The sequence below is a fragment of the Passer domesticus genome, chromosome W (assembly GCF_036417665.1).
Source record: "Passer domesticus isolate bPasDom1 chromosome W, bPasDom1.hap1, whole genome shotgun sequence".
NCBI classification, from domain to species: Eukaryota; Metazoa; Chordata; class Aves; order Passeriformes; family Passeridae; genus Passer; species Passer domesticus.
The window spans coordinates 47193993-47215085 of NC_087511.1; the positions used below are offsets into that span (position 1 = coordinate 47193993).

A 21093-nucleotide genomic window follows, 5' to 3' on the forward strand; every position below is an offset into this window, starting at 1 on the left:
ATCAGACAGAAAGGAAGGGAAGTGGAAGGAGAAATAAGCAAACTCATCAATTTTTGATGGGCGTAAAGAAAGAGGGAAATTCGCCATCACACACTCCAATAACACCCTTGGGGTAAAGGCTGCAATAGTCCTGAACACCCAGTCTGACCATATGGAATTCCAACAGCTGCAAAATCCCAGGAATTTCAACACTTTGAAAGCCAAAGACACTAAATGCTAACTGCAAACTCAAATCCTTGGGGATATCACTGTGCCTCATCACAGGAGAGCAGACCTGTGGAAGTGCCAGCTGCATTCTGAATTACGTTGGAATTTTGCAGCTAGATTTTCCTCTGCCAAAATGCACCAGAAGAAACACCTGGAACCAGTCTCAAACTGTATTGCTGAGCATGTTTAGGGCTTCAAAGAAGCCATCCTTCAGCCTTCTCTCCGGGTTCCTGGGGATTCCCAGTGCCATAGCAACTGCTCACACGCAGGTACGAGACATGCATGGATGGCAGCTGGGAGGAAAAGCAGGATGGAACACGGGGAGAAACCAATGAAGAACAGAAGAGAAGGAGGAAAAGCCCCAGTTTTTGTGCAGGGAAAAGGGAAACGCAGCTCAGCTGCAGCTTGGCAGGGCGGGGTGTCCCTCCCTGAGGCGCTGACCGTCCTTCCCTCAGCCTGCTCTTCCCGTGGTCCAAGGGTTTGGCCACATGTGCACAGGTCCAGGGCAGCACTGGAACACTGGGAACACTGGGACACACAGTGGGGTGTCCCCAGAGATCTCCCCATCTGCTCTGGCCTGGTGGCAATTCCCCGTGGGCCCCGCTGGTGCTGGATCATTTTTACACTGGCTATAACCAGGAAATATTACCAGCAATTGCAGAGAATTTTAAACTCCTGGACTGCTATAAATATACACAGGAATAGGGAGATGGGGCACCAATTCCCATTTATCCTTGCCTTTATGTTTTAAGGAAAGCCACTTAAAGCACCAGGAAGGAGGAAGATCATCTCCATCAGTATCCAGCCTGGCAATAGGATAATTGTTCTTTCCGTGAAACTATTCAATATTTTAATAGGTTATTAAATTAAAATGTAATGGCTGACAGGTGATTATTACAATTTATTGGCTGGACCAGTTTAAGAGGATGACTGGGATATTTATTCACATTTAAAGATACTGGAAATGTCCCCATTTATAAATCACCTTTCACTCTTTGTTGTGTCACCTAAAAGACTTTCACCCTTAATTAGGAAATACATCCTGCTGGTGATCCCATCATTTACTTCACAGGATCCCCAGAGGAAGAGCTCACCTGCAGATGGCTGGAAAACATTCCTGAAGACCCTTTTTCTTAACCAAAGATCCTTCCAGGCAGTACATGATGATGTCCATCACCTTGAGAACAAAAATCACCGTTCAGTTGACGATCTGTGTGTACGCTCTATAATTCAAGCTGTGAAGATCATCCCATTCCAAGCCCTGCACTTTCCAGCAGATCAGGTTGGCCCAAGCTGCGTCCACCCTGGCTTTGACCTTTAGGATGTTTTTCCCAACAGCACGATTTATTTAATGCAATTTTAGAGTGTAAGAAATTGGTATTTCTCCCCTCCCAAAGCCCACAGGGAAGCTCCTGAGCGGAGGCAGCAGCTCAGGCCTCACCTCCACCAGCAGGTCCACCACGTCGGCGGGCATCTTGTCGATGAGGATCTCGATGACGCGCAGGATCTCGCCCTTGGCGCGGGCCAGCGTGCTGGTGTGGATGTTCTGCTGCGACTGCGTGTTGGCCGCCAGCGCCGTGTGCCTGTGCACCTGGGGGGCAGGGGCCGGCTGCGGAGAGGCTCGGGGGCGGCCAGGCTGGGCCTGGAGCCAGCAGTGCCTCGAGGGCAGCTGAGCCCTGGAGCCAGCATTGCCAACAGGGCACCGCTGAGCCCCTGGAGCCAGCGCTGTCTCTGACCCCTGAACCCAGCACCACCGAGCCCCTGGAGCCAGCACTGTCTCTGACCCCTGAACCCAGCACCACTGAGCCCCTGGAGCCAGCACTGCCGCCAGGTCAGCTGAGCCCCTGGAGCCAGCATTGCCAACAGGGCACCACTGAGCCCCTGGAGCCAGCACTGTCTCTGACCCCTGAACCCAGCACTGCTGAGCCCCTAAACCCTGCACTGCTGAGCCCCTGGAGCCAGCACTGCTGAGCCCTGATCCCAGCACTGCTGAGCCCTGAACCCAGCACTGCTGAGCCCCTGGAGCCAGCACTGCTGAGCCCCTGAACCCTGCACTGCTGAGCCCTGATCCCAGCACTGCTGAGCCCTGATCCCAGCACTGCTGAGCCCTGAACCCTGCACTGCTGAGCCCTGATCCCAGCACTGCTGAGCCCTGATCCCAGCACTGCTGAGCCCTGAACCCAGCACTGCTGAGCCCTGCACCCCGCACACCCCCCGGGCACCGCTGAGCCCTGCACCCCGTACACCTCCCGGGCACCTCTGAGCCCTGCACCCCGCACACCTCCCGGGCACCTCTGAGCCCTGCACCCCGCACACCTCCCGGGCACCTCTGAGCCCTGCACCCCGCACACCTCCCGGGCACTGCTGAGCCCTGCACCCCGCACACCTCCCGGGCACTGCTGAGCCCTGCACCCCGCACACCTCCCGGGCACTGCTGAGCCCTGCACCCCGCACACCTCCCGGGCACTGCTGAGCCCTGCACCCCGCACACCTCCCGGGCACCTCTGACCCCTGCACCCCGCACACCTCCCGGGCACCTCTGAGCCCTGCACCCCGCACACCTCCCGGGCACTGCTGAGCCCTGCACACCTCCCGGGCACCTCTGACCCCTGCACCCCGCACACCTCCCGGGCACTGCTGAGCCCTGCACCCCGCACACCTCCCGGGCCCCGCCGGGCCCCGTCCCCCGGCTCAGCCGGGGCCATACCCCGCACACAGCGCGCTCCCCGCCCGGCCCGGCCCGGGAAGAGCTCCCGAGCCCCCGGCGGGCTCTCACCTCCTTGGCGATGGTGGTGATGAAGGCGGGCGGGCGGGCCGTGGCGATGAGCGACAGCGCGTGGCGAGCCGAGCGCGCCGAGTCGGCCGCCGGGCTCAGGGGCAGCCCCATTGTGATGCTAAACGGGAGGCACACAAAGGCAGGCACAAAGGAGAGCGGCGTTAGAAATATAGAGTGAAAAGATTAGAACCAGCTTATAATGTCACTTCAAGGTCACCGGGAGCACTCCGGCAGTTCCAATATAATGGACTCCCAACAAAGAGCAGTGATTAGGAGTCAGGGTGTTCCAGCATCAACCCCAAATCGAATAATTAACCATGAAGATTGAAAACAGTAAGTGCATCTGTCCAAAGTGGGCAAAAGGCCTTGTTAACAAATTATCTGTATGTGCTGAATACATATCACCCCACGGAGGCCCGGAGCGTCCTGCCAAGGATTTATGGGTTGGGCTTTTACAGTATTTTAAACACAGCCTGAAAAATCCCCTGGCCAGGGTAATTCTCCTTAATTCAAGGCTTTTACTTGCTGTGACAAGATAAAAGCAAAAAGCAATAAGGTGCTAAGTACCCAGTAAATGCAAAAATAAAATTTCTACGTGCCCTGCACATTATCCAAAAATGTGCAAAATGGAATCACAGGCTGGTTTGGGTTGGAAGGGGTTTTAAGGGTAAGCTGTTCCACCCCCTGCCATGGGCAGGGACACCTTCCACTCTCCCAGACTGCTCCCAGCCCTGTCCAACCCGGCCCTGAACACTTCCAGGGATGGGGCAGCCACGTATTTTTCTGGATCACCTGTGGAAGGGGTTCCTCCCTCTCCCCCGTGCTCTCTGACTGATATTTTGGGAAGAGAACAGCAGGAGTTTATAATCCCAACCAGTTCATTTTCCTTCCCCATCACTGTGCAAATTAAAACTCCCAAATGTGAAACCAAGTAAAGCCTCTCTCCCTTTCTGAAGTGTCACACCAGCAGTGTTTTCCCCTACAGAAGCTTGGCAAAGTGTGCATTTCCCTGGAAAGCAACAGGCTTTCAGTGAATTCCTTCCCCGGGAGGATGTGACAGGGAGGGGAGAGCCAGCCCTGCCAGGACAACAGCACCCAGACCATCCCAGCCCACCTTCCACCAGGTCAGAGTGCTCCAAGGCACAGACAGAAATGCAAGGATTACCCTAAAGTGATTTGCTCATCTGGCTGTGGCTGCCCCATCCCTGGAATTGTTTCAGACCAGGCTGGATGGGACTCCTGGACAATGGAAGGTGTCCCAGTCCATGGCAGGGGGGAATGGGATGATCCTAAAATACCCCCAACCCAAACCTCTCCCTGTGTGTAGCTTAACTCAGAATGCAAAAACACAGCCAAAAATGATTCCTATCATCATCCCAGCCAAGACATCAAAGCCTCAGAATGCTGGGAAAACACTCTTGATCCTCACAAGTGAGCAGCTTCCCTTGGCACTTCGGGAGCCAGGACGAGCCAAGGAGTTCCAAGCACCCGAGCTGTGCCTAACAGCTCGGACAGTCCCTTGATTCAGCAGGGAAAAAAGAAACCCACTCGTTTTCCTGGTCAATAAATGTGATTTCTCCTTTTCTATCTAAAAGCAGAAGCTTGACATAAAAGCTCTTTAATAAAACCTGGGGGAGAGGCGCTGGCAGCTGTGTGCCGTTATTGTGTCCACGGCAAATCCGGCACAAAGCGGGAGCTCAGCGGGGCTCCGGCAGGGTGAGAGCCACACTTAACCCCTGCACACATTGCTGCTCCATTTCTTTCCATCTCCCTCCACCCTGGATCTGTCAGCAATGTACCAGGCCGTTTTCAATCTAAATCTTGTTATGGATTAATAAGCGAACGCTTTCGCGCTTATTATGCAATTTATCATGAGGAAAATTGGGCCGGGCTCCTCAAGGCTCCACGCTGATCCCTTCATTTGTTCCCTGCTCTTTGGAGGGAGAGCCAGACTAATCTTCCTGACAGCTAAGGGTGGAATCACACGAGCAGAAGGACTCGCTGAAGAGCCGTGCTCACTTGGATGCTGGAAGTCAGTATTTACATAGAACAGAGCTTAGGAGGGGCTCTGGGAAGGGACAAGGTGCTGCTGCCTCCTGTCACACTACAGGGCAGAACTGCACTCACACAAAAAACAATGGTAATCCAATTTGTCCAACACAGCGCGAGGATTCATTCTTTGTACCTTGAGGAAATTAAAACATATAAAATGGGTAACGTCTACCTTAGAATAACGTCAGAAGTGACTGACCTCCTCAAGAGTGATGGATGTGGAAAGGTGCCATTCAAATTCTGTGCTTGCCAACAAATATTTCATGGAATCGTGGCAAGGTGTGGGTTGAAAGGAACCTTAGGGATGCCTCACGCTTTGTCCAGCCTGGCCCTGGACACTGCTGATGGGCAGCCACAGTTCCTGTGGGAATTCCATTCCCCCCTTTCCAGCACCCAGCTGTCCCTGCCCTCCACCCCAGGGCCGCTCCTCGCCCCTCTCCCTCGTCCCCCCTGCCAGGGCTGGCACGGCCGTGGCACCCACTTGGCCAGCTGCTTCTCGGCGTCGGCGCAGAGCTCCAGCAGCCCCATGAGCACGGCCGACACGTCCATGTAGGGCTCCCAGACGGTGAAGCCGCGGCCGATGAGGTCGATGGCGGTGCGGCGCACGGTGCTGTGCGCCGGCAGCCGCGCGCTGGGCGGCTGCAGCAGCAGGAACGTCAGCGCCTTGCCTGGGGGACAGTGAGAGCAGCTGCCACGGGGCCCCACACACCCCCAGGGCCACCCCTGCCCCGTGCCCAGAGCCACCCAACCCGCCCCAGTGCCTCGCTGGCTCCCAGATCTGCACAGCAAGTGCAGTCTGGGGGGAAACGGAAGTGGACATGCCCCAATATCTCTGAGGCTTAAAGGGAGAGAAACACCCCAAATGACTTCACCAATCCTGACCCTCCATCCCGGCTCTGCACATTTTGGAAATGCTTATGAATATTGTATTTAACAGTTGCAATGAAAGCAATTGCACGTAAGTGGAGGAGGGCTGAGGCAAGCGGCCCGCCGGTAATTTATCGTTATCTCCCCATCGTTATTTATTACCCCTCAATACTGCTTCTTGTGGTAAAGATAATTGCTGATTTTATCGGGTTTTGCTTCAACTGTCCTCAACAAGTTGCTTGTTTTGTTTATTAAACAAGCCTCCTGCTGTTTGCAGGACTGAGTTTTTCCAGTTGATTCACACCAACCAACCCCGATCTGGGAGAAGCAGCCCCCAAAGTTCCTTCCTGTCACCTGCCTGTGTCCCAGACCCTTTTAAAAGGTGCCCCCTCAGGCAGTGCTGCCCTGGGATGCCCCCGTGCCCTCAGCAGCTGCAGCTGGCAGCAGCACAGCAGCCCTGACCCGAAGGTGCCAGGGCTGCCCAGCTTTGTTTAAAGCTCTGCCCGGCTCCAGCGAAGGAATGAATATTGACAAAAACATCCCGCGCTAATGAGCTGTTCGTTAGGGCAATAAACATGTCACATTAGAGTCGGGCAGACGAGGTAATTAGCCCTGGAAAGGCTCACACAGCACGGCCAGACCCCGGATGTGCTGCTGCCCTTTGGTGTTCACACAAAAATGCAGTGGTGGGACAACTCCTCAGGCAGCCCATTCCCACCCCAAGTGGTATTAAAGCAGAATTTCATTCCAGGTGTTTCATTCTGCATTGGCACATTTGCTCCTTCCGTCACTTTATGAACCCAAATGCTAATATTTATCACTTATTGTCACTGCACAGAAGCCCCTGCATTCCCAAAATGTCTTGCCTTGCTGTGGAATCTCTCTGAGCACACGGCTCCAGGCAGCCTTGTTATCCCCAGTTTGCCAATGGATTTTAAAAATGAAATTATTTGCTCGGGAAAATCAATAGCCCAGGCAGGAACGAGACACTGAGAACTCTGATCAAGATCCAGCTAAACCCAAATGATGGACTCCACGAATAGGATTTAACTTGATTGTGACCCTTTCTAGATGATTTTTTTTTCCCTGATTGCTCAGAGAGACACAGAAATTTGGAGAGCTGGGTTAAAATTCCTTTCTGCTCCTGGCCCAGTGGCCAGGATTTTCACTCTATATCTTCTCTCAGCTATCAAGCCAAGATATTTTCAGGCCTAAATTAAAAATCACTTCTTTTTTGCATCATGATGATCAGATTTTTTTTCCCCAGTTACAATCAGCTCCCATCTGGAACTGCCCCAGGCCAGGCTGGACAAGCTTGGAGCACGCTGGGCCAGCAGCAGCCCCATCCCACCCCCCAGGCTGCTCCTTCCCAGGAAAAGGGAACGCAGAGAGGCAGCAGAGCTACTCACACGTGTGCCTGGCCAGGGAGTAGTTGGAGCCGGCGCTGGTGAGGCCGAAGCCCTCGGGGATCTGGCTGGAGCTGCGCGGCCGCGTCAGCAGCTTGGGCGGCTCGATCTCGGCGCCGAACTCGGCGCCGATGACGCCCAGCAGCACGATGGCCGTGGCCTGCTTGCGCCGCTCCTCGTAGGACGTGGACACCTTCTTGGGCTGGGCCAGCCCCGCCAGGCAGCCTGCAGGAGAGCCCAGAGCTCTGTCAGTGATGGCACGGCAAATGAACGGCGGCGTCGCGGCATCGACGGCGCCGACCGCGTCCTTGGGGACACCGCGGTGTCCAGGGGTGGACAGGATTCCATTCACCTCTAAAACCTCAAAATATGCCTTCAAAACCTGCTAAGAACATCACCAATTGCCAATGGCATTGTGGCATCAACGGCGCCGACCGCGTCCTTGGGGACACCGGGGTGTCCAGGCATGGACAGGATTCCATTCACCTCTAAAAACCTCAAAAAAAGTCAAATATTCCTTCAAAACCTGCTAAGAACCTGCCAAGAACCTGACAAGAAGATCACCAGTGTTCTTCTTCCTTCAAAACCTGCCAAGAACATCACCAACTGCCAATGGCATCAATGGCATCAACCGTGTCCTTGGGGACACCGCGGTGTCCAGGCATGGATGGGATTCCATTCACCTCTAAAAACCTCAAAAAAAGTCAAATATTCCTTCAAAACCGGCCAAGAACCTGCCAAGAACATCACCAATTGCCAACGGCATCAATGGCATCGACCGCGTCCTTGGGGACACCGTGGTGTCCAGGCATGGACAGGATTCCATTCACCTGTAAAACCTCAAAATATGTCTTCAAAACCTGCCAAGAACATCACCAATGTTCTCTTTCTTCCTTCAAAACCTGCCAAGAGCATTGCCAATCTTCTTCTTCCTTCAAAACCTGCCAAGAACATCACCAATTGCCAATGGCATCAATGGCATCAACCGTGTCCTTGGGGACACCGCGGTGTCCAGGCATGGATGGGATTCCATTCACCTCTAAAAACCTCAAAAAAAGTCAAATATCCCTTCAAAACCTGCCAAGAACTCATGGGGAAAAAAAGTCACCCTAATTTCCAGGTTTGTTTGCTCAGTCACAGCAGATCCATGGAATTCCATGTTTACCTATGGATTTCTGGGTTGCTTCTCACTCACTTTAAATTGACAGCTTCTAATTTTTATTGTTTTTAAAAGAAGGATTTTTTTCAGGATAAGTTCTTTGCATTTTGATATAGGATCCATCACCACTTCCTATTAAATGTTAGGATATTTAAATTTATTGGATTAACGAGGGGTGGATTAATGAAGCGCAGGGGGTGTCTCTGTTAATGACACCCACGGGCCTCCACAGCAAAAAAAAGGAATTTAACCAAATTTTAGGAGCCGTGGCCAGGCAACCCCGCCAGCCAAAAGGGAGAGAAAAACAAGAGAAAGCTGAACAATGGGAAGGGAGGGGAAAAAAAAAGGGAAAAAAATCGATAGCAACTGCCTTTGGAGGAAGCAGGATGCACAGGGGCTGGAACAAAGCAGGGCAGAGCAGCTGGAGGTGGCCAGGAGCCGTTTGTGTGACAGGCCAGCCCTGTCCCAGCCCTCTGTGGGCCACCCCAGCCCTCTGTGTGACACCCCAGCCCTGTCCCAGCCCTCTGTGTGACACCCCAGCCCTGTGCCAGCCCGTGCTGGGGCTCAGCACCATCCAGCCTGGCTTTGGGCACTTCCAGGGAATTCTCAAGCTCTCTGGGCAACAGGATCTGCATCAAGAGGGTTTCATTTCCAGGGTATCAACCTGGAATGTCAAAAATAAAATCTACCTTGCTCCACTGCTGTCCCCCAGGAAAGCTCCCTGGGCTGGGCTGGGCTTCTTGTTAACCCCACAAGGAATTCCCACCTCTGCATGGGGAAAAACCTGCTTAAACACAGGGGGATAAAAGCTCCTTAATGGGTGATTTTAGGGTTTTAATTACGAGGGGAAGCCCCAAATTAAGGGAATGAAGTGTCCAGGCAGAATTTCCCCTGGAACAACACCTGGAAGAGGAGCCCTGTCACGTGGCCAGGGCAATTTGGGATTTTGTCCCCCTTTAATCACAGCCTGGGCTGACACCCAGATCCATTTTCCTGACAGGACCCTTGATCACAGGCAGAAAATTGATAACCTCCAGCAGCTCTGGGTGCAGAACACAAGCTGTGGGGCCAGCAAGGACAAAACCAGGGGGGTTCAGCTGGGACAACCCCAGCTGCACACAAACCAACCCTCAGAAGGTCCATCCAGCAGAGCCCAGGGGAGCTGCAGCAGGGCGGGCAGGGGCAAAAATGCCCAAATTCCCGTGGTTTGCAGGCTGGGGAGATGGTGGAGCACAGGCAGGGCTCAGGCTGCAGTTAACACCACGAGCACGTGGCTGCCCAGCTCCCCTTAATTGGCTTTGCACAAAAATTAATTTCAGCCCAGCTCTGAATAAAAGGATTAAAGGCTGAGTGGGGTCTGCAGGTAATCTGGCAGAGGAATGGAGGGTGTGGGTGAAGGGGGGCTGCAGGAGCTGGGCACAGAGCCAGGAGCCCACCCCAAAATCAAGCTGACCCACAAAATCCCTGGAGAATCCTACACAGCACTTCCAGCAGGCTCAGCTCTGGGATTTATCCATATAAATAACCCTGGAAATACAGAAATACTGCAAACAGAGATCCCACGTGGATAAATTAACACACAGAGAGAGCTGTGAGGATTCTCTGCAGATAAATGAAAATATTGCCCGGTGACAGTGCCCACAAGGGAAATGCAGGAGAATGTTTAATAAATCCTGGGGTTGCTGCAAGGCTGGGCATTGCTGGGGGCACAGCGCCCTCTGCCAGCCCCACTGGAGGGAGCAGCACGGAATTCCTGCCTGGAAAGAGAATTTTGGGGATTTCTCCCTCACAGCCCATCCCCTGTGATGTCTGCCATCGAAATTCAGTGCCAGTTACCCACTTCTAACAACAAACAGCATCATTGCTCTGGAGTATCTGCAGCTCTAAATCGGGAATAATTTCACAGCAGAGCTCTTGAAGTGCTGGGAGCTGTCATGCATTGGAAATTACAACTTAATTCCTTTAATTGCAGGTAGAAGATGTGCTTTTCCACACAAAATGAGTATTTTTGCAGCCATTCCCGGCTGGAATTTTCTGCTCCCTTTTAGGAGGGAATATCTCATTGTGCTGCAGCATGTGGGAACACAAAATGGGTGAGGATGCTGCAGGCTTTTCCAGGGAAATAGGCAGAGACAAAATGGATCCTGTGCTGCTCACATGGGGAATATCAGGCACCTTTTATCCAGCTTTTAAAGCTCTGGGCCCACCCAGCAAAATCCCCCTCAGAAGGGACATTTAGGGGATGAGAATCTAATTTTTTAATGAGTTTATTGTGGAACCAAAATCAGAAATTCTACAAATTACACAATTCAAATAAGCCAATTAATCAAATTCCCAAATTCTGAGCCCTGGAGCCAGGAGAATTTATGCCCAAGTGGGAAAAAACCCTGCTGTCCATGTGTGAATTATTAAAACCAAACATTTGGTCTATTTTTAGTTACCCAAAAAAACCTTTTAAACTAATTAAAAGGAGATTTGAGGACAGACCGGATTTCCTAAATAACTCCTGAAATGTTTAAGAGTGGAGTGTGTGAAGGATTTTCACCGAAATTGTTTCCCTTCCCTAAGTTCTGAGGTGCAAATGATCCTTTTAAGAAAGGACCTCAATAATGCCAAGCTGGAAAAGATCCTATTGAGCAGCACACCAACAATCCCACCAAATGCTGGTCCACCAGAGAAAGAAACTGAGGTGAAGCCGTCTCAAAATCCTTATTTTCCCCTCTTTTCTCCTCAGTGTACCCCACTGAAGCCAAAATTCAGGATGCAGCCCCCTTGAACCAGCAGAATAAAAGGTTTAGGGAACAGTTGTGAAGAATCTCTGAAGGACTGCTGCAGGCTGTGGGCAGCTTTGAGAGCTGAGCAGTGCAATGGAGGCACGTTAATTATCTGGCGGTGTTAATGAGCTGAGAGCTCACCTGCTGCGATGTCATCGTCCACCAGGTCGGGCTCCTCCTCCTGCACTTTGGCTTCTGCTCCCGAGGGCTCCGGGGTGGCACTGGCACTCTGCAGGCCTTCTGTGGTCACCCCAGCTGCAGGACAAGCCCAGGATCAGCCACTGGGGACAGTCCCCTCTGGGTGCAGCAGCCAAACCCCATCCCACTCCTCCACGTCCTGCTTTGGTCCTGCTCACCCCCATCCAGAAACAGCCACATCTGGTTTTTGTTTGGCTTTTCAGGTGTCCCAGGCACATCCTGGGCTGGTGGGAGGTGTCCCTGCCCGTTCCAGCCCAGAGCACTCAGGAGAAACATCAAATCCCTTCCATTTTCTGCTGCCACACCTCAGGTTTTCCCTTCAAAAGCAAACCACAGTTCACCCAAACCAAGAGAATTTCAGGAACAGAAGGCCCCACAGGTGATTTCTGGGCAGAAAGCAGCCAGAATAAAGAATATTTCTGTATATTTCCTATGCTCCCCCCCTCTCCTAGCAGAATACATTTGTTATATCCCAAATAATTCTTATTCCCTTCAACTCCTCCAACTCTGTACCCTTAATTCTAAGAGTTTCAACCCTTACCATAAAAACCCAATCCCAATTGTTCCCAATCCCTTCCCAGGATGGATGACAGGAATGAGGGGTTCCCAATCCCTTCCCAGGATGACGACAGGAATGAGGGGTTCCCAATCCCTTTTCCCTGCATGGATGACTGGAATGAGGGTTCCCAATCCCTTTTCCCAGCATGGATGACTGGAATGAGGGGTTCCCAATCCCTTTCCCAGGCTGGATGACTGGAATGAGGGGTTCCCAATCCCTTTCCCAGGATGGATGACTGGAATGAGGGTTCCCAATCCCTTTTCCCAGCATGGATGACTGGAATGAGGGGTTCCCAATCCCTTTCCCAGGCTGGATGACTGGAATGAGGGTTCCCAATCCCTTTCCCAGGATGGATGACTGGAATGAGGGGTTCCCAATCCCTTTCCCAGGCTGGATGACTGGAATGAGGGGTTCCCAATCCCTTTCCCAGTATGGATGACTGGAATGAGGGGTTCCCAATCCCTTTTCCCAGTATGGATGACTGGAATGAGGGGTTCCCAATCCCTTTCCCAGTATGGATGACTGGAATGAGGGGTTCCCAATCCCTTTCCCAGGATGGATGACTGCAATGAGGGTTCCCAATCCCTTTCCCAGTATGGATGACTGGAATGAGGGGTTCCCAGGATGGATGACTGCAATGAGGGTTCCCAATCCCCTTCCCAGTATGGATGACTGGAATGAGGGGTTCCCAGGATGGATGACTGCAATGAGGGTTCCCAATCCCCTTCCCAGTATGGATGACTGCAATGAGGGGTTCCCAGGATGGATGACTGCAATGAGGGTTCCCAATCCCTTTCCCAGGATGGATGACTGGAATGAGGGTTCCCAATCCCTTTCCAGGATGGATGACTGCAATGAGGGGTTCCCAGCATGGATGACTGCAATGAGGGTTCCCAACCCCTTCCCCAGCATGGATGACTGGAACGTCGGGTTCCCAGCCCTTTCCCCCCCGGTTTCCCAGCTGAGGGGCAGCTCCTCACGGGAGATGACGCTGTCCATGCACTGGGGCAGGTAGGGGGCCCAGGTGTCGATGGTCTCCTTGCGGCCCGCCTGCTCGATCCTGCGCAGCTCCGCCAGCAGCAGCGCCTGCGCCGCCTCGCGCACCTGCAGGACACAGACACAGCCCTGGGGTCACGGCACACAGAGCCCCAGGGTCACGGCAGGGACACCAGCACAGCCCTGGGGTCACAGCAGGGCACCAGCACAGCCCCAGGGTCACAAACCACCAAGGTTTAGAGCCAATCCTGACAGGGTTAAACCAGGCTTTAACTGGAAGCTGTTCCAGCAGGACTCTTGTGGCACAATGAGTTGCGATGCGTTCAGTTTTAGCTTTGGTGTTTTCCAGATTCTGTAACTCTGAACTTCACATGAGGAGTTAACAAGTTCTCTTCAGAGTTCAGTGACATAAAACAATCCTTTTCCAGCCCCAGCACCAAGGACCGCTGCAGCTTCAGGCCCATAAAGTGCAAACAACAGGGAATTGAGGAGAGCAAACTGGGAGGATGGGACTGCACAACCTGGAGCTGGAATTGGACAATTGACCCCAATGTGGAAATGGACCAAAACTTAAAAAAGGATGAAAACTCATGACCTGGGGTCCAAGGTGTATCCATTGAGGCGTTTTAATAAATCCCTGCTTTACTCTGTGCAGGCTGCCTCTCAAGGCATCAGAGGGTCACAACCACACAGACTTCATGCTGTTCCTCACGGGGTTAAGCTGGGCTTTAACCACAAAACCCCCCCGAACCACAAACAACAAGAGCAGGCATTGACCTGGCTGTGCCTCCCGTGCAGGGGAACATGCAGCCCCGGCACAGCAGCACCCCAGCAGGCTGGGCTCACCTCCAGGCAGCGGTCCTGCCACCGGCGCGCCAGCATCTCCAGCAGCGGCGGCTGGAACTTCTCCAGCCCCAGCAGGTCGGGCAGCATCACGCAGTGCATGGCAGCCAGCTGGCTCCAGCCTGGAGGGGGCACAGGCAGTGAGAAAAACCCCAGCACAGCTCCTGCTCCCACTGCGAGGCACAGCAAACCCACCCCTCCGAGGGCCGCGCGCCCCTCGGGGTCCCGATGCAAACTGAGCCGAGCACGGTTTGCTGCTGGCTTTCTGTTCCACCTGAATCCTCATTTTTGTGACTCCTCTGCAGCTCTGTGTAGGTTAAAGCAGGAGAGAAGCACAGGGTTCAAATGCTACAGTGGGTAAAAATATCCCATATGTTGGAATCAACAGCAGAACTCAGATTTAAGTGGTGTGAAACTTGATTAAAAGCCAACAGCGAAGCCTAGCCCGGGTGCCCCGTGTTCAAAGAATTCCCTCAGAGATCAAACAAAAATAACAATGAGGAAGGATTTTGGCTGAAGTAAAGTAGAAAAGTGAGGAAGGAGTACCTTCGTTGACTAAGAAACAGGAATGGAAAGCAGAAGTGTCAGAGTGCCCAGATTCCGTGCTGGAAGCAGCAGCAACTTGCAGAGGAAAGGAGGAAGAAAAGAGAGAAAAAAAAGAGGGAAGTGAGGAGAGCAGCAGCAGAAAAGGGGTTAGTGTCACTGCAGAATGGAAACAACAACTGAAATATTCAACTTAAAAACAATACTCAGCTCCAAAATCATATTCAACTCAAAATAACAAAATAACATCCAACTGAATGAGAATTCCAGGTTTTCCAAGAAGGGAGAGGCAGACATGCAGCTGCAGAGGAACATGGAGACAGTGAGAGGAACTGGGATGTTTTGAAAAGACCAAAATACATCTAAATGAAGTGGTCTGAAATATGTTTTTAGGCAGGTGGCTTTGGTCTGACTTCACACTTGGCTGTAGGTTGGAAACCCAGGAATTTTGCTGCTTCTCCTTGTGCTTTTCCCATACTTCCATAGATATGGAAGTTGTACTATGCACCAAAGGCCCAAAAAATAAACCTGAATCAGCCCGAGCTGCCCCATCTGGCACTCCAAGATGTCCAGGAGGAATTCCCGAGCTCTGGCTGGAATTTAACTTCATTTAAATGGGTTTCACAGAAACTCTGGGATCATTCCCACAGAAACTCTGGGATCATTCCCACAGAAACTCTGGGATCATTCCCACAGAAACACTTTGGGATCATTCCCACAGAAACACTTTGGGATCATTCCCACAGAAACTCTGGGATCATTCCCACAGAAACACTTTGGGATCATTCCCACAGAAACTCTGGGATCATTCCCACAGAAACTCTGGGATCATTCCCACAGAAACACTTTGGGATCATTCCCACAGAAACACTTTGGGATCATTCCCACAGAAACACTTTGGGATCATTCCCACAGAAACACTTTGGGATCATTCCCACAGAAACTTTGGGATCATTCCCACAGAAACACTTTGGGATCATTCCCACAGAAACTCTGGGATCATTCCCACAGAAACACTTTGGGATCATTCACACAGAAACACTTTGGGATCATTCCCACAGAAACACTTTGGGATCATTCCCACAGAAACTCTGGGATCATTCCCATGGAATCACTTTGGGATCATTCCCACAGAAACACTTTGGGATCATTCCCACAGAAACTCTGGGATCATTCCCACAGAAACTCTGGGATCATTCCCACAGAAACTTTGGGATCATTCACACAGAAACACTTTGGGATCATTCCCACAGAAACTCTGGGATCATTCCCACAGAAACACTTTGGGATCATTCCCACAGAAACTCTGGGATCATTCCCACAGAAACACTTTGGGATCATTCCCACAGAAACTCTGGGATCATTCCCACAGAAACTCTGGGATCATTCCCACAGAAACAATTTGGGATCATTCCCACAGAAACTCTGGGATCATTCCCACAGAAACACCTTGGGATCATTCCCACAGAAACACTTTGGGATCATTCACAGAGAAACACTTTGGGATCATTCCCACAGAAACTCTGGGATCATTCCCACAGAAACTCTGGGATCATTCCCACAGAAACACTTTGGGATCATTCCCACAGAAACACTTTGGGATCATCCCCACAGAAACTCTGGGATCATTCCCACAGAAACTCTGGGATCATTCCCACAGAAACTCTGGGATCATTCCCACAGAAACTCTGGGATCATTCCCACAGAAACTCTGGGATCATCCCCACAGAAACTCTGGGATCATTCCCACAGAAACTCTGGGATCATCCCCACAGAAACTCTGGGATCATTCCCACAGAAACACCTTGGGATCATTCCCACAGAAACACTTTGGGATCATTCCCACAGAAACACTTGGGGATCATTCCCACAGAAACTCTGGGATCATTCCCACAGAAACACTTGGGGATCATTCCCACAGAAACACTTTGGGATCATTCCCACAGAAACTCTGGGATCATTCCCACAGAAACTCTGGGATCATTCCCACAGAAACACCTTGGGATCATTCCCACAGAAACACTTTGGGATCATTCCCACAGAAACTCTGGGATCATTCCCACAGAAACACCTTGGGATCATTCCCACAGAAACACCTTGGGATCATTCCCACAGAAACTCCGGGATCATTCACACAGAAACACTTTGGGATCATTCCCACAGAAACTCTGGGATCATTCCCACAGAAACTTTGGGATCATTCCCACAGAAACTCTGGGATCATTCCCACAGAAACACTTTGGGATCATTCCCACAGAAACACTCTGGGATCATTCCCACAGAAACTCTGGGATCATTCCCACAGAAACTCTGGGATCATTCCCACAGAAACACTTTGGGATCATTCCCACAGAAACACTTTGGGATCATTCCCACAGAAACTCTGGGATCATTCCCACAGAAACACTTTGGGATCATTCCCACAGAAACTCTGGGATCATTCCCACAGAAACACTTTGGGATGATGAGTCTGCAGAGCCTCCAGCTCCAGGCTTTGAAGCCTCCTCCAAGCCGGGATGTTTGGGAGCTCTCGGCACAGGTAACAGCTCCCTGTCAGGGCGTGCTGTCAGGCCAGAAGCAGCACTTTGCGTGGTTCTCACACCAGCCCTAACCCCCAGTAACACCACACCACTCTGTCCCCCCTGCAGTAATTTTCTCTCTCGACACCAAGGTGTTAAACTCAGTGCAACAGCTGCTGCGACAGCTCCAAGGGTTGCGAAAGAAAAAGTTTTTACCTTGTTTGATCTGCCCCTGTGCTGCATGGCTGGACACGGCAGGGGGAGGCTTCACCTTGGCCATCTCGGGCGTGCCCGGCCTGGGCGGCCTAAACACGAGACACATCCACGGAGAGACACCTCAGCCCCAGCGGGAGCAGGCAAAGCCCCAAACCCAGCCCCCGTGGGGCCTGCCAAGGCGTGGCAGCTTTTGCCATACCTGCTGGGCCCTTTCTTCATGTGCTCCCCGATGAAGGTGGCGTTGGTCATGCTCATCAGCGTGTTGGCCAGCGAGATGACGGACAGCAGGTGCTGCGTGGTGACGGCCCGCGACACGCCGTAGGTGCCCTTCCCCAGCCCCTCTGCCACTGGCACCTTCCCGCCCAGGCCCACGGGCTGGTTGTAGCCGGGCAGCATCAGGGACATGTGGCCGCCGCGCGACAGGAGCCCGAAGGACACGGAGCAGTGCGGCTTCAGCATGCCCAGGCGCTCCAGGCACAGCTCGTCCAGCACCGCGTTCAGGCCCCAGGCGTGCAGGCACGACATGAAGAGCTTGGCCGTGTCCATGGTCAGGTTGTACTCCAGCAGCGTCAGCGGCTTGGACTTGCTGGAGCGATACTCCGGGTCGCCGTCCTCCCTCCTGTGCCTCGAGGCCTCCTCATCCTCGTCCTCATCGTCCAGGAGGTGCTCCTTGATGTTCTCCTTGATGGTCTCCTTGACCTGCTGGAAGAGCACGGCGGCGCGCTTGCCGGCCAGGAAGGAGCCGGCGCGGTCGGCGGCGCCGGGGGCGCGGCGCGCGCTCTCCGGGGACGCGGGCGCCGCGCTGGGCCGCGCCGCCTCCTCCGTCAGCAGCTGGATGATCAGCGCCTCCACGTCGAAGAACAGCACGTGGATGTCGGGGTCCGTCAGGTTCGTCTTGATGGCCTGGACCGTCAGCGAGTTGTGCGAGTATTTCGGTAAGTTGCCCTGGGAAAGGAGAGGGCAAAGTGGAATTTCCAGCAGGGACAATGTGGGTGAGGCGGGTTTGAAACACGCCACAAAGCACGGGTGAGACACAAGCTCCTCCTGAAGCCTGTGAGGGTTATATTCCAAGCAACAGCAAAACTGTCATTTAGCTTAAAACACATTAAATGGTTCATGTTTGGGGGGTGAACTATCAGTATATGGCACTGGAAAAGCAGCAGCTCAGATCCACCCAGACCTGCAATTACGGCACCACTTGGTCACTCCCCTTCAGCCCATCCTCTTCCTCCCTCCCTCCCTTCCAAGGAGGCAGGGAATGAAGGTGCTGAGGGAAAAAAGCTGAAGAACGTCAGAAAGGAACTGGAAACCAGAACATTCCCATCAGTTCCTAAGCATTCACCTCCCCAACCCCTTCAGAATGTCACAAAGGAACTGGAAACCAGAACATTCCCAGCATTCATCTCCCTCAGCCCTTCAGAATGTCAGAAAGAACTGGAAACCAGAACATTCCCATCAGTTCCTAAGCATTCATCTCCCTCAGCCCTTCCCTCCCAGCACCTCACAGGATGAGGAGCCCACACATAAAACCCTGCAGGTACAAATGCAACGTTCCCAGCTGTGCCTGGATGCAGCAGGAGCAGCAGCACAAACCCTGAGCTGACATTTTTTTATGGAGACATGCAGGTGGTGATTTCTCTCCCAACAAATGCAACGTTCCCAGCTGTGCCTGGATGCAGCAGCAGCAGCAGCAGCAGCAGCAAGCCATTTTTTCTGGAGACATGCAGTGGTGATTTCTCTCCCTACAGCAGGCAAAGCCAGGGCTGCACGGGAGGAGCTGGGAACGGAGCTCTGCTGCTCTCTGCTGGCCACAGGCTGGCACTGGAACAGCCCCTCATGGAACGGGCTGTCCCAACCCAGGGCAGGGCTGCAGACCCCATCCCTGGGGGATTTAAAGCCCTGTGGATGTGGCACTTGGGACAGTGCTGGACTTGATTTCAGAGGGTTTTCCCAGCCTAAAGCACTGCATGATTCTGTAACTCAACCTGCATAGAACAAAAGAGCAGGATACACCGAGTGGTAGCAGCAACACAAACTGGGGAAGAGCCATGTTTGTGTTCTGGAGAGCTCTGGCTGAGAACCTTTCGGTAGAAGGACAGCCAGCTCCCCCGTTTCCCTTCCTGCCGGCAGCACAGCAGCCCCACCTTGTCCGAGGCCTCGGAGGCCAGCAGGTTGGTGGCCAGCGTCTGCAGCTTCTGGTGGGCCACGTTCTTGAGGGCGGCCAGGCTGCGGCGCGTCATGGCCTGCTTCAGGTTGACGGCGGGGTGGCTGAGCGCGTCCACGGCGGCCGGCACGGCCTCGTCGCACGCGCTGAGGATCTCCACGGCCGTGATGCCCATCACGCAGCGGTCCAGGGCGCCTGCAGGGGCACGGGGACGGCTCAGTGCCACGGGGACGGCTCAGTGCCACGGGGATGGCTCAGTGCCACGGGGGCACGGGGACAGCTCAGTGCCACAGGGGCACGGGGATGGCTCAGTGCCACAGGGGCACAGGGACAGCTCAGTGCCACGGGGGCACGGGGATGGCTCAGTGCCCCCCTGGCACGGGGACAGCTCAGTGCCCCTGTGGCACCTGGCTGGCACTCCTAGCTCCTGGAAGGAGGGGATTCTCCCTACGCCCCCATGAGGTTCACAAACCCCCCAGGGCGACCCTGTACCGAACACACGGAGCAGTAAGCTCTGCAGAGTGTTGAATTCCCTGCAGAGTGTTTGAATTCCCTGCAGAGTGTTGAATTCCCTGCAGAGTGTTGAATTCCCTGCAGAGTGTTGAATTCCCTGCAGTGTTTGAATTCCCTGCAGAGTGTTGAATTCTCTGCAGAGTGTTGAATTCTCTGCAGTGTTTGAATTCCCTGCAGAGTGTTTGAATTCCCTGCAGAGTGTTGAATTCCCTGCAGAGTGTTTGAATTCCCTGCAGTGTTTGAATTCCCTGCAGAGTGTTGAATTCCCTGCAGAGTGTTGAATTCCCTGCAGAGTGTTTGAATTCCCTGCAGAGTGTTGAATTCCCTGCAGAGTGTTTGAATTCCCTGCAGAGTGTTTGAATTCCCTGCAGTGTTTGAATTCCCTGCAGAGTGTTTGAATTCCCTGCAGAGTGTTGAATTCCCTGCAGAGTGTTTGAATTCTCTGCAGAGTGTTGAATTCCCTGCAGAGTGTTGAATTCCCTGCAGAGTGTTGAATTCCCTGCAGAGTGTTTGAATTCCCTGCACAGTGTTTGAATTCTCTGCAGAGTGTTGAATTCCCTGCAGTGTTTGAATTTTCTGCAGTGTTTGAATTCCCTGCAGAGTGTTGAATTCCCTGCAGAGTGTTGAATTCCCTGCAGAGTGTTTGAATTCTCTGCAGAGTGTTGAATTCCCTGCAGAGTGTTGAATTCTCTGCAGTGTTTGAATTCCCTGCAGAGTGTTGAATTCCCTGCAGAGTGTTGAATTCCCTGCAGAGTGTTGAATTCCCTGCAGTGTTTGAATTCCCTGCAGAGTGTTGAATTCCCTGCAGAGTGTTGAATTCCCTGCAGAGTGTTGAATTCCCTGCAGAGTGTTGAATTCCCTGCAGAGTGTTGAATTCCCTGCAGAGTGTTTGAATTCCCTGCAGAGTGTTTGAATTCCCTGCAGAGTGTTGAGTTCCCTGCAGAGTGTTGAGTTCCCTGCAGTGTTTGAATTCTCTGCAGTGTTTGAATTCCCTGCAGAGTGTTTGAATTCCCTGCAGTGTTTGAATTCTCTGCAGAGTGTTGAATTCCCTGCAGTGTTTGAATTCCCTGCAGTGTTTGAATTCCCTGCAGAGTGTTGAATTCCCTGCAGAGTGTTGAATTCCCTGCAGAGTGTTGAATTCCCTGCAGAGTGTTTGAATTCTCTGCAGTGTTTGAATTCCCTGCAGAGTGTTGAATTCCCTGCAGAGTGTTTGAATTCCCTGCAGAGTGTTGAATTCCCTGCAGAGTGTTTGAATTCCCTGCAGTGTTCGAATTCCCTGCAGAGTGTTTGAATTCCCTGCA

General features: G+C 52.7%; 1 protein-coding gene and 1 long non-coding RNA gene across 2 annotated transcripts in view; both read right to left on the minus strand.

Annotated features, from left to right (window-relative positions):
- The window catches only part of LOC135289035 (WD repeat-containing protein 7-like), a 48171-nt gene that overhangs the window by 9507 nt on the left and 17571 nt on the right, over positions 1–21093 (minus strand). The window contains exons 14-25 of the mRNA XM_064402418.1: positions 19260–19474; positions 17315–18060; positions 17116–17204; positions 14384–14458; positions 13841–13959; positions 12979–13102; positions 11383–11496; positions 7312–7533; positions 5517–5703; positions 2984–3101; positions 1649–1798; positions 1302–1384 (exon numbers count right to left, since the gene is read on the minus strand). Coding sequence (XP_064258488.1) covers positions 1302–1384; positions 1649–1798; positions 2984–3101; positions 5517–5703; positions 7312–7533; positions 11383–11496; positions 12979–13102; positions 13841–13959; positions 14384–14458; positions 17116–17204; positions 17315–18060; positions 19260–19474 — 2242 coding nt within the window. The remainder of the gene's footprint in view (positions 1–1301; positions 1385–1648; positions 1799–2983; positions 3102–5516; positions 5704–7311; positions 7534–11382; positions 11497–12978; positions 13103–13840; positions 13960–14383; positions 14459–17115; positions 17205–17314; positions 18061–19259; positions 19475–21093) is intronic.
- On the minus strand, positions 7580–11376 carry LOC135289039 (uncharacterized). Its single transcript, XR_010351829.1, has 3 exons — positions 7896–11376; positions 7805–7856; positions 7580–7669 (listed from the first exon to the last, which is right to left on the minus strand). It is a non-coding gene; the product is annotated as an uncharacterized LOC135289039 (long non-coding RNA).